General features: G+C 42.9%; 1 protein-coding gene across 4 annotated transcripts in view; it reads left to right on the top strand.

Annotated features, from left to right (window-relative positions):
• The window catches only part of LOC1276459 (Fc receptor-like protein 5), a 50,773-nt gene that overhangs the window by 17,086 nt on the left and 20,499 nt on the right, over positions 1 to 13,188 (top strand). For all 4 annotated transcript variants that reach the window (XM_061644469.1, XM_061644467.1, XM_061644468.1 and 1 more), the window contains exons 3-4: positions 9,641 to 9,786; positions 12,391 to 12,601. In XM_061644469.1, coding sequence (XP_061500453.1) covers positions 9,641 to 9,786; positions 12,391 to 12,601 — 357 coding nt within the window. The remainder of the gene's footprint in view (positions 1 to 9,640; positions 9,787 to 12,390; positions 12,602 to 13,188) is intronic.

Raw genomic sequence — 13,188 nt, 5'->3', positions numbered from 1 at the left:
GCGAAGGATGCACAGCAGAAGACCTGGAGGAGATGATATTGTAGCCAATACCGGCTACCGAGCGCTGCAAAGATCAGCATATTTTTCGGTGCCGTATGGAATAAATAAATGGAATCCCATTCACAACTTTTATGAGCATCGTTTGCATGGTCGTGCAGCGTGTGGAAATGTAGACGATGTTGATGATGTTGATGATGATGATGATGATGGCAAGCAGGGTAAAACCGGGAAGCAAACATGCATTCCCTTTTGCTGAATGGGATGAAAACCGACCCTGAGAAGAGCCGGGTTTCGGGTAAGAAACGTAGCTCTGCTTTGCGGGACTGTGACTTATTCTTGCGAATGAAGCTGAATAGTGTATTAAATGCAAATCAACTGGACGACGGAGATATGGAAATTCTTCAGTTGAGGAATAATTTCGGGGCGAAACCATTGTTGGGTGGTTTGGCAAAAAAGCAAGCATGTGCAAAATAGCATTATATTTCTGCACATCATTGTGCTTGGGCGGTCAGGGGAATAAGAACAAAAATGTTACAAATCGTTATTTAAGGATTATTCTACACTTGTTTAGAAGAATATTTTCGATAATTTTGTCAAAATAACGATAAATGTCAAAATAACAATTAAATAATGTTCATTTGCTATAAAAACAATCCCAAAGTAATCCCAATACAATAAATGACTGCAACTAATTTGCAGCAAACACTGTGAGTAAAAAAAAGGGAAACACATTCAACGCTTTGTTTTCAGTCACATCCCTTCTATGACTGCTGCAAAACACTGCACTGCAGGCGCTGCACGTGCTGCATCGACCGTACCCAACCGCTTATCGAAAACATATCGACCGTATACTCTTCATTGCCCTCTGAACCGACCCACTCAAGAGGCAAAAAGCAAAACACAAGGAAGCAAACAAGCCACAAAAACCTACCGGCAGGAAAATGAACGACACAGCCAGACACAACCAGTATGGGGGTAGGGACTTCACACCATCTTGACCCGATCACAATTCCAACACAGACACATAGAAATGGGAAGTGGGATAATGTAGTTTGCTATTTATTGCTTACTGCCGTTTCGACCGCTGGCGTGGACCGAGGGGGAACTGTTTGGTGTTTTGCTGTACCGTTGGCCGTAAAGCTTGCTTGCTGCCGCGGCTTGATAAAATGTACATTTGCTAGTAGATTCTGTTTGCTCGGTTTGCCTTCCACGGCACCGGCACCGAAACGACCGCAACAAAGCGCAAGCAGATAGAAAGCCAGGGCACGACGTCATGAAACATTCAACGTTTACTTTCTTGCGAAGTGGGTTTCCCATGTTTTTGGTCGGCCACACAAAACTCCGGAGCGGTGTCAGCCCGTTCGTTACCGTTTTGGTCAAATCGCAATCGATATTGAACCTGAAAGAGAGAAAGAGAGAGAGATAGAGAGAGAGAAAGAGAGAGGGGGAGATGTGGGGCAAGTAGAGGGGACAGGTTTAACGGCGACGAGGCGTTAATAATTAAGTAACATTTGTATGAAAATTTATTCCAATCACATCACAGGCAGGCATTATTTTTGCCACCCGGAACCAACCGGAATGGTGTGTGTGCTCGTGCGTGTGTGACGACGCATCGTCCCAGTGGCGCATTGGCGTGAGTGTGTTGTGTAAGAAATCTGACACTACGCAACTACGGCACCACAATGTGGTTGCAGTTTAGGTACAAAAAAGGGAAAGTTATCGGAGTACGAAAAAGAAAGACAAATACTAATACCAATGCACTGGCATGTAAAGGATGATAAAAAAAACACAGTAGAAAGCATCATAAAAACGGCATGGTACGGCATTAAACCACAAATTCAATTTTAGCTTCCTTTAAGCAAGGGAAGCTAACAAACACATGCACACATGTATCGAGCGGAAAAAGGGATTTGAATAGAAGAAAAGATCCCAAAAAGGGCATCTCGTAAGCTTAGAGTAAAGGTATAAAGTCAAAAGGAAGCGCATCCCTATTGTCAACATTGAACCGGGCTTGCTTTGCGGAAACATATTGCTTGCTTCTGCTTGCTGGTTGCCATCATGGGTGATGGGAGGTTTTTGTTGTATGGAAATTGATCACCGTCCAGCATTGAGCAGTTTTTTTTTCTCTCTCTCTCTCTCTCTCTCTCTCTCCCGCCATCACAGTCGCTCTTTCGCTCTTCACACTCTATGAACCGTGCACGAAAAACCATTATGAAAAATGCGATGGAGACGCCCAGTAGGCCACGGGTTATTTGAATGAATGTGAGATCAATTTTCCCGCTCGTTTGACCCAATCATCATTCGAGATGATTAACTTTCGTTCACTCATCAGCCAAGATTTGTCCCAGGCTCATCCTGGGGACGTTCTTTCATATACAGTTTTTTTGAGGTTCCTTTTACTTTCTCACACATTTTTTTTTTGGCCGGCGCAATTTCGCAAAATATTGTCATTGTGTTCATTTTTACCGTCGCCATCCATTTTGTCGGGGCTAAGAAGATAAGATTTATGATTTTATCCTTTTTTTGTTGTTGTGCTTTGCCTCCTGCTACTCTGCTACGTGTGTCTTTGTGCGTATGTAGGGCAAGTGAGAGTGACTTTCACGTTTGCTGGAGTATGATAAATCTTCAACACACCGAAACACGCACAGCTTCACGTGAAATGTTGGTCACGGAAGGATGGTAGGATTATCCTTTACTGCCAGTTTTGGTAGAACCTTACCCCGCCAGTGAAGCATTCACTGTGTCCCCCGGCAGGCCATGCCAGCTTCTATGCTGCTTTTCGGAGGAAGTGAACTTTCTCCACTTTTTTTTACTAGGAATGATAATAAAAAAGCGCTGTGTAGTAAAAAAAACACAAGTCCGTGACTTGACGGTTTAAGAGCGAAAAATAAAACACACACACACACACACACATCCACAATACAATACAATCTCAATAATGTGCTGCGTACTTTTTTTCCATGCGGGATTTCGGGATAACTCATGCAAAAATAAAAATGAACTTCCGTATAGGTAAAAATGATGGATAGCGGACCCCGGGGTTGGCCGGGAAGGATGAAATGAGTTTTAAAGCTTTCGCTTATGAGCGAAAGAAAGGAGAAAGGGAGAAATACAAACGAAAAAAAAAACACACAGCCCACGGCAAACATATGCTGGCACGGTGCTGCTGTGTGTGTAGATGTGGTGGTAAAATTTATCTACCGGCCTATTCGGCTAACGATGGATAAAAAGAAATGTAGTCCATAATATGGTTGGGAAGGCAGTAGTGATAAAATTTACTGCCCCACATTTTAAAGCATTTGTCAACATGAATTGGAAAAAGTTCGTTATGAATGATTTAAATTGTTTCCGTTGCATGCTTTCTTAGCAATAAATTATACACAAAAAAGAGATTTACAATCATAAGGAAATGAATGTAAAAAATGATCAGAAATTGTTGCAGATTTTAAATATTTTTTTGACGAAATTGTTCGTTTAACAATTAATTTAATTTTGAAAATACGGCCGTAGCCGTAATAATGTGATTCTAAATAAATAAATAAGTAATTTAATTTTACTAAAATATTTTTTTCATTTCACTCATCTCATCACTCATTACAATTGATCAGAAGCTCATCTTATTAAGTAAATCTAATTAAGAAAACTCAGTTTGGCTACGCATGGTATGTAATCTGCTTGGTGAAAGAGTCTTACAAAAACAAGTCTCTTAAATATTCCATTTAAAAGTTCGTCCTTTCTTTTTACAATTTATACAAAATTAATGCGAATTGCTTCTTCAAAGTGAACTGCTTCATGCCGAGAGCACACACACACACAGCCAAAACACATTTTTAATGAAACAGTTACTTAGCAAGTGTCAAACAACCAAGTTTAGAAAAAAAAGAACGGTGGGGGGACAAAAGTGATAAAAACAATTTCTTCCCTTCCAAAATATCAACGGTCTGATTGAAACGGCCCTGTAACGCAGGTCGCACCAGCAAGCCTTATCATCTAATTAAAATTTGTGATTTTTCTTACAACTCTACCATTAATTAAAAACTTTTACAACCCTTCACCCGCGCCCGCCTCACTGCTTCCTCTCGCCGCAGTAGCACTTGCACTGCATTATGCATGCAGCCAACATGGCGAGTGTCGAGTGTCGTCGCTGTCGTCTTCGCTTTTCGCGCTGTCCAAGGTTGGAAAATGCTGTGCTAAAAAGTTGTATGTTTTTTTCTCTCTGTGTGTGTATGCCAGCATTTGCTATCTGGTTGCCGGGCTGTTTCAAGTTGCGTTTGTTACCAAAAGAAAGGAGAACAAGTAAAGATGCTCTTCTCCAACGGTCAAGATGTGTCCAACGAAAGTGCTCTTTCCCCCTTCTTATCTACTCTATGTTGCTTCTTCACTCCATGAGGCTCGGATCGTGGCTGTGTGTTGTTGCGCGGAACCATTCCGGCAGCTGCTCCCGGGAGGGTGCTTCATTAAAAGCAAATTTCTTAATTTCACTCCAGAATGACTCCCAGATCAACAATTTTAGCGCCACCGTGTAGCGCCAACCGGTACGCACACTTTGGCTTGCAGGGTACGCAGGTGCGGTCTTCGACTGTGTTCTTAGCGAGAGAAGGAGAGCGAGCAAACAGAAGAAGACACATCAGATAAGCTTTTGGATTGGGGTAGTGCCATTTAAGGATGGCTTCAGGGGGAGGATATGGACGGGGGTGAGGTTTGCTGCACTTAAACCATTGCCGCTGGTTGATTCTTCCAGTGGTGGATGAGCTTGCAGCATGTTTCCTGCTCGGTGCTCGGGTCCAGTTTCGGTCCGGAACCGGCCCCAGATGACATCAAGCTTTGCATATTTTATTGCCCCTACTCCCCCCCACAACCAGTTTGAAAAACCAGTTCCCAAGGAAAGGTGGGAATATTTCTACACTCACAAAAAAGGAAGAAGAAAACCAGTGCCAGTGACTTTTCGAGTTGTCAGAGAATATGGCCGCCCGGAGGCAACCACTTACCTGGGCTGTGCGCGTTCGAGTGAGCAATAAAGTATGACCATGTTTCATATCAATCATACAGCAGTGAAGGAGTGAAACAATCGTTCCGTGTGTAGCTGGCAAATTCATGGCCACGAGTCTGTCTTTTCTTTCCACCTTAGTGCCTCTTAGCACTTGCGCGAAGCAAAGGGTGTTGGACTTCCAAGGAAACGATTGCTCGCCCAGGTAGGACGGGACACAAAAGCCACACGGTATGTGTGACGGGCTGATGGGTAGCGGGAGGTATAATTTATGGTGACAGGAAAACAATGAATCAATTACCTTGCATTGCATACATTACGAAATGTACCATGGCGTAATGTATGTGTGTGTGTGCATACGTAAAATGACAAATAGCTCCAAAGTGTGAGGGTGCAAATGTACTTTGCATCGATCTTTCGGTGACTGTGGTGTTGGCGGCGGCGGTGGCGATAGGAAGTTAAAGTAACCGAAAACGAGACTGACAAATAGATTGACGAGCAAAGGGGTGGTTTTGGGTGGGGGAAGTAATAAGTGTATCCGGTGCAGATATTGGAAACAGATGGCAACACACAGAGACACATGATGAATGTACCAAAAGGAGGAGGCTCTTCGGAGCAGCAATGTGCGGCAATATGTTCCAATTGTCAGTTCGATTTGCGTTTGATTGACTGCATAATTGGAAGTTCCATTAAGTTGTGGCGTTAAAATGTACGGTTAGAAAGGGGAGGGGGGATTGGGGAGGAAGAAAAAAGACAACAATACCATCAAACTCAAACATCAACATCAATGATTGCATGTTCTGGACGTATTAGGCTGGTAGTGGCATGCTCCATGTAAACGATGTGCCTAGCAGCCATGTCAGCAGAATTGTATATTTTCCTCAGAAATGAGCCGGCAATGGTGTGTATCTTGAAGCACATTAAGGATATTAACTTTGGATAGTTATTTGTGTTGTTAATAGTGTGCCAGTGTGTTGGTGAGAGCTCCAAAGTAAACGGATTGTTTAATAACCAACCAGCAAAGTTTGTACAGGACGATCCGTTTAATGCACATTATAAGAGGTTTTCTGTTTTATTTCAAATTAAAAGACCATCCATTGGGCCGGTCTCGTAGTACAGTCGTCAACTCGTACAACTTAACAAAACCTGCCTTTCATAGGATCAAGCCCCGAATGAAGCGTTTCTAATTCGTTATGGTAAACCAATAAGTCACTGAAAGGCAAGCTCATTGGTGATACAGGGACAGGACTTGACCGATACCCGTTGTTTGTGCCTAAGAAGAAGAAAATAAGAAAAAGAAGAAGAAGAAATATGTAAATTAGTAATATAAAAATATTAAATATTCATTTCGGTTCATTTCAGTCAAACAAAACGATTATTTCGATCAAAATTGTATGAAATAAAGTTCACACTGCACAAATCAACTTTAAATGATACTTACAAAATTTCGATTAAAAATATTGCATGCATTATGGAGAACTACACCATCACTTTAAAGAGTTAATTAAATAATATTCATAACCCTTTCATATCGTAAGCAGACTCGAATGCATGTGAAATAAAAAAAAAGTCAGAGTTTAGAGTTACCAAAGAGTATTGAAATTGTCTCTTCTATCTGACAAAATCATATTTGATCCTTCAATAATGATCGATCTGTTAAGATAACTCAACTTGTTTGTTAGGTAATTGAAACTGACAATGAGATTCATTTAAGATATTGTTCCTGAAATTTCCCTCAAACCGGTATCTCCGTTGATTGAGCTCTTATCTTAATCGAACACACTTCTCTTTTCCTTGAAATAGAGTGCTACTTTCACTGCAACTTTCATCTGGAAAGGCCACTCACACACACACAAAAGCTCTCTGAATACATAAGATCTCCTCACGAATGACGAATGCTGCGCACATGACAGAGCCCTTTTCTGCGGTAATATTTACCTCCATCATTTGCTCAAATTCCAGCGAAATACCGTCAGCATCGTTTAAATGCTGTTCAAACAAATGACTGCACCCGCACTATGATCTCGAGCGCTCTTATCGTGCTTGCGCAAGAGGCAAGACTTGCATGATGGGCACTTTTCCATTTTCGCTTTTTGCCCAGCACGACATGCATGTAACGATGCATCCCTATCGCTGTGCACCAGCAAGACTGTGCAATTAAGATGCTTGATTCAATTCGTTTCAATCATCGCCGTGTGCCGAGTTCACAGAAGCGAGTGAGATTCCGTTCGGATTGATTGGCTTACTTACGCCTTTTACCCCCCTCAGCACACCCCAGCCAACTCCGCAACCGCGGCAAGTTGAACGGTGTTTGATGGCACAAAATGAAATCAGTTCAATTGAATTTTGCTCACTTGAGCTCGCTGTCTGAAATCATTCAATCAATCGGAAACCAATGCGGCACATCGTCCGACGGCAAAGGCAATTACATCCGGATTGTGCCGGGGCGTGCTTCCGCATTCAGTACCGCCGCTCATCAAAGCAGGAAGCAAATGGAGGAATTGAATTAAATAAACACAAAATGCGAAATTACGGAGTACTTCTGCGTTGCGCCTAATTATGGCAATCTCAATACAGCAAGACGCCAAGAATGCGAGCAATCTTGTAGAGGCAGCCCCAGACGTTTGATGAAGTGAAACAGTACTGGAGATAGCGCCAAGAAAGTGTGCCTTCCTCTGTTATCACTCTTTCGGCAGCCCGGAGCAGCCAGTGCCGGGCAGAGCGCAAGCAATAATAAGCTATGTAATTAGCTGTGTCTTGTGAGGTTTGATTACCGACCCTTCAAGCATCCGGGCGCGCTGGTAGTAACAACATTACCGTTTTCGTGGTCTGTCATTAGTCAGTTTACTTCCGGCGAGATGGTGCTTCATTGTGCCGCCTTCCAGTCAAGCGGAGGGACAAGGCAGTGCAGTGGCTTTTACCGTCGGGCTGATGGTGCCATTGATGCGTTCCTAATGGGACGGAAATTTTGCAAACCGGGCAACCGGGAAGTTGTAATAAATGTTAATGCAATCACACACACAGCACAGATGATGCCGACGCGGGCGAAGCCGTTGATAATGGGTGCCGTCGATGGGAAGACCTGACGATGATGAGGTCCTTGCCACATGATTACATGAGCATTTTCCATTGTTTTTCCTTGGGAAACCGCAGTGTACGGTGTGTTTGCGTTCTTTGCGCGGTAAAGCAAATGCTGTGCGTGGTGTAATGCTTACGTTGCTCGATGATTGTATGGGAAAATGTGTAGTTTCAGCAAATGGGCGTGATTTGATTATGGTTGTTTTGATGGAATTGAATGCAAACACAGTGTTTCATTTTACGTAGTATGTAGAGGACACATTTTTGGAAAATATTAGAACTGGAAGCATACTTTTGATTCATTTCAAGCTTTTTTCCCTTATAATGGGTCAATTCTAATTCTAACACCATAGTATGGAGTTCTCTGTTCCCTTTGGTATTATTTGTTTAAAAATTTAAAACTAAGAATATTTATAGTTTTCAATACAAAATTAGTAATAATGCTCGTTTCATGTCTAGTATAGAACATTCTCAATCTCAATAAACTTAATTATAAATTCATGAACCTCCCTCTGAAAAACAAACAAGCCTTATTATAAAGAACTGTTCAATTGCCAGTACTTGTTTAACGTATTTACTAAACACCATCAACCAAGTGCTTAGTGACACTCTCTATGCATCGGCTTAATGCTCTTATAAAGTTTTAAACAAGAAAACATTATCATATAATTCACTAATAAGTCAATTTCCTTACTTCCGTGAGCTTGATGCGTGAAATTAAAATTTGCCATTTAAAACAACTCGTTCCGCAACGGGCAACTTCACTCCAGAAAGCTTCGTAGAGGTGGAAAAACGGGAAACATCAACACGCCGCGGCGAGTAAAACGAAAAGTCGTGTACTTCCTACGCCAATACACCGTGCGACTGCTAATTATGCTTACGCATTCGCGCACCGCTCTCTGCTGAGCCATCGGAAATGTGCCAATTCAGGAGTCATTTTCATAACGGGGGAACAGAGCATGAAAAACATGCTACCTTCTGCTGGTTTTGTTTGTGCAAGCCAACAAAGAAAAGAGAAAATGACAACAACTGAGCTTTGCTCGGGGGAAAATGGAACGAGCAAGTGTGAGAAAGTTGTTTCTCTGTTCTCCGTTCAGCACACGTCGAAAGAGTGTTCGTAGCAATGAGATTAAGCAAGGAGAAAGGAGGCAAATTTAAACTTCATTACGACATGATATTTGCATTTGCTTTCCCGTGGAGGAGAAAACCTACCGTACCGGCTTGGGTTGGGTGATGTTTTATTGCCCTGGATGATAATAATCGAGGGGCCCGTGGCTTTAATCCAATTCCGAAAACGATCTGTCGCCAAAACTCATTAATCTTCCTGGCGTGGCGGCAGGGAAGGCGAAATGAAGGCGTTCCAGCGCAACCGATGATGCTAATGTCAGCTCGAGTGGCAGGCCGCCTACTTTTGGCTTCCGCTCAGCCATTCCTTCCAACAGCTTCTGCAGTGCAGTGTGGTGTGGTTTCGGGTTCACAGTGTGTGTGTGTGTGTGTGTGTGTGTGTTTTTGCTGCTTATCTCTTTTTGTTTTCTCAACCTCCGTACCTTCTTGTTTCTTCCTTCCCTCTTGCAGATTCCAACGAAGCGAAGGCAGCGCACAGAAACTCATTAGGTCCATTACAAAGTCAATTTATTACTAAGAATAACACTAGAGTAATTAGCCAACGAGGAGGCCTAGCGGTGCTGCCCTGCAGCGTCACAATGACAACACCAGCCACTGTAAGTAAGTATTTTGTTAGTCGAGACGCTTTGGTTTGCTTCTGTTTAATTGTTTGGTAACGTTTACTTTTACGTTTCAATTTTCGTACGTTTATTGTTCTGGGTTTTCTTCTTCTTTTTTTTTTGTTACACTTTTCCGTTCCATGTTTAACTTAAGTACGCTGCATTATCCGTTAATTTGTGTAAATTAAAGGCATTCTAAAAATCCCACCTTCCTCCTTTTCCGCCAGCGTTTTACGCTTCAGCAGCATGATTAATTACCACGGTGGGTTGTGTTTTGGTGGATGTACGGGCAACTCATCTTTATTGTTGCAATGTGCGCAATCCTTGTTTGTTTGTGTGTGTGCGCAAGACAAAATGAACACGTTTGTAGATCCTTTGCAGTAAACAATGGAATGAAATTTAACAAATTTGTTGAAGTATTAAACACGGTAGATTCGAGCTTTAAGCTCCAAACATCCGCAGCAACACTGAATCACATCGCTCTACCATTTATATTTAGTGCACCTACTTGCAGGATAAGTAATTCTCCTTTTTTGCTCCCTCACTTTTGCTCCATTGGTTCAACGGTAAACGCTTGCAATAAGCAGCGTAGAAAGGTGGAGGGGGCAGGTATTTTGTTGCAAGTTCAGAAATGACGATGCTCTTAGTGACATCCGTGCCGACTTTTGTTATTGCCAAGGAGGAAATCTTTTTCTATAGGTATGTCTAGCACCGTGTGAAACTCTCGTAGCTTTCGTTTAGCGGCGATGATAAAACATAAAGTTCCTGGACATTATTGCTCACGTGCTTACCGTTTTCTGCTTAGTTCCAGCACCAAGAGCGGCGAAACGATAGTCATCGAACAGATTGATTTTCTTTCTCTACTTCTGCTTCTCTTCAGCACAATACAACGATTCAATTCAGTACAATATGTGTGCTCCTTCTGGCAAAGAGTTGCAAAGAAGGAATGTAGCAAAGCAGCTGCAGGAAGTTCGAAAACAACCTGCTTCCGGCTGTGTAGCTTTGGAATGGAAAGGTTTTTCTTCCTCGTTCTGTCTCTTGAGTTCTTGAATTGTGATTCTTGTTTTTTGACCGTAGCTAGATCGATGACATCGAAGACATTCGGGCGTTGCCGGTTTTGTACGGTAGCATTTTATATGGGTCAGTGAAAAAGTGCTTCCAATTGTGGCAGCGTTTTGAATTTTGCTTTTGGTTGCTCGTTTTATTTTAAAATTTTAAATTGCTGCACAGCAATAGAACTCATCGTAGGAATGGAGCTATATTGAGAAACAAAATGGGTGCATAAAGATTTTCAGGAAGCATATGTTTTTGTATCGCTTTATTACGTCATTCGTTAGTTTACTGATCAATGCGGTACACTCAACGCCCTCTAGTACAAAATAGTAGTAGTATAAAATGTACTTATTGAATCTGATTACGAAAGAGAATCGTTATCTTAGATTTGTTTTTCTGATGACGTCATTAACATCCCTTTCGCAAGGACAAGCAACAAAGTAAGAACTTAAAAAAGTTGTATACTACGGCACGTCCATGTCCCAAAACGCAAGTAATTTTCCAAAGCTATCGATTCTTCAAAAATAACCCCCACAAGAAGCCTGCAAAACTTCATTCCTATCCACCATTGTATCTTACCAAACTTTTTTTCCAATCACCATGCAACGTAAAATCGAAGGAAAAGAAACGCTGACTTGAAGGAAACTTTTCCATTCTTTCCACCATAAAAAAACCCCCGGCTCGTTGTAAATTGAAATTGCTACAGCATGTTCGCTGTCGGTTTCGGCCTCTTCGCAACTTGCCCCGTAATGCGGCAAGGTTAAATCGATAGCAGATGAATTTTACCGTTCAAAAGTTTTCCCACCCCATCCCGGCTTCGGGTTTCCGGCTAAATAGGCAGGCCTATTTGGTGGTACCTCATCGGGCTCAACGGACGAAACGCAACCATCTGCCGAGCAATTACAACAAGTGAAAATTTAGGAATTTATTGCTAATTGAAATTTTATCCAGCCAACCCCACGCCCTGCCTGTGTGTGCACGGTCGCTTCCTGTAGTGTTCTGGCGCGCGCGCGTGCACGCTCACATAGAAAGGGCTATATCTTGGGCCGTGTTTTGGCAGCGGCAACAGCATCCACAAAACCCATGCCAAAGTGCACTGGTACAGAGAGAGAGAGAGAGACCCCTTAGAGTGACAGAGAGAAAGCGGTAACGTAACAGCAGTGCAGTGCAAAACGGTCGACAGGGGCTTGTAAAATTCGACAAGTACGGTCAAGGGCCATCGGTTTAAACGACACGACCAGTGCCAGTTTGCCTTAGTAAGGCGCACGCTGCCTTGGATACGACTGTGCACGGGCACGGGTTCAAATTAAATTTTCACTCCCCTTCGGGTGCAGTGTTGTCTTGCTCCACCCTTAAAAACTCAACCCCGCTGCCATTAGTTTAGCTTCGCGTTGCTTTTCAGCTCGTTGCTCGTTCGCCTGACTCCCTGCTCCCTTTGCTCCCCCCTCTTATGACAGCTGATGCTTTGACAGCTCCAGTACTTGATCGTGTGCCCATCGATGCGGCACTGTTTTTTTCTCTTTCTCCCTACCCTACCCACTTTTGCAGGTGTCCTGGTTCCGGCGGAAAGACTACCAGCTGCTGACGGTCGGCCTGTCGACGTACAGTAGCGACGACCGGTTCCTGGTCGAGCATACGCGCCACCTCGGCAACTGGGCGCTGCGGATAAAGAACGCCCGCAAGGAGGACGAAGGACTGTACGAGTGCCAAATTTCCACCCATCCACCCCAGTCGATATTCATCGAGCTTAGGATCGTCGGTAAGTCTGGCTATAACTGTGGCTCAACCTATATTTTGGGTCGCTTTTTTTACCTTTTCCATTGCACCAACCATTGTCTGGCAGGGTTTGGGACAGGTTGGGATGTTTCTATGTATTTTTTTCTTCCTCCCCAGGTTGGTCAATGGCTTGATTTGCGGTTGAAATTTCTTAATCGATTCGGTTGCGTACCTGTGATGCAAACAAAAAAACAGAAAATGTAATTTATATGGAAATTTCAGCTGAATTATTAGTCACCAGGGGGAACGTGGCAATGCGGTCTGACACGAGTCTCGACTCCAAAAGGGGAAGAATATATTTTTGGGGTGATTTCTGGCGTTTTTTTTTGCGCTGTTTTGTCGCCTTTTCCTGTTTATGACACCTGAACACGGAAGCTTAGTTGGTTGCGTTTTTCTTGGCACTTCTGAAAATGGCTCCACTTAAAACAAGAGCTGTTTTACAACCTTGAAGAATTCCGATTTTTTTCTATCTGTCATCTCCAGCATCCGAGATCTGCGACCAAATCGGTCTCAATAAATAGAACAAGAATTCTCCACTCCCCAGTGCCGTATCATCAAATGCAATTCGCA

The sequence above is a fragment of the Anopheles gambiae genome, chromosome 2 (genome assembly GCF_943734735.2).
Source record: "Anopheles gambiae chromosome 2, idAnoGambNW_F1_1, whole genome shotgun sequence".
Classification (NCBI taxonomy): domain Eukaryota; kingdom Metazoa; phylum Arthropoda; class Insecta; order Diptera; family Culicidae; genus Anopheles; species Anopheles gambiae.
This window is presented reverse-complemented; position numbering and strand designations above follow the sequence as displayed.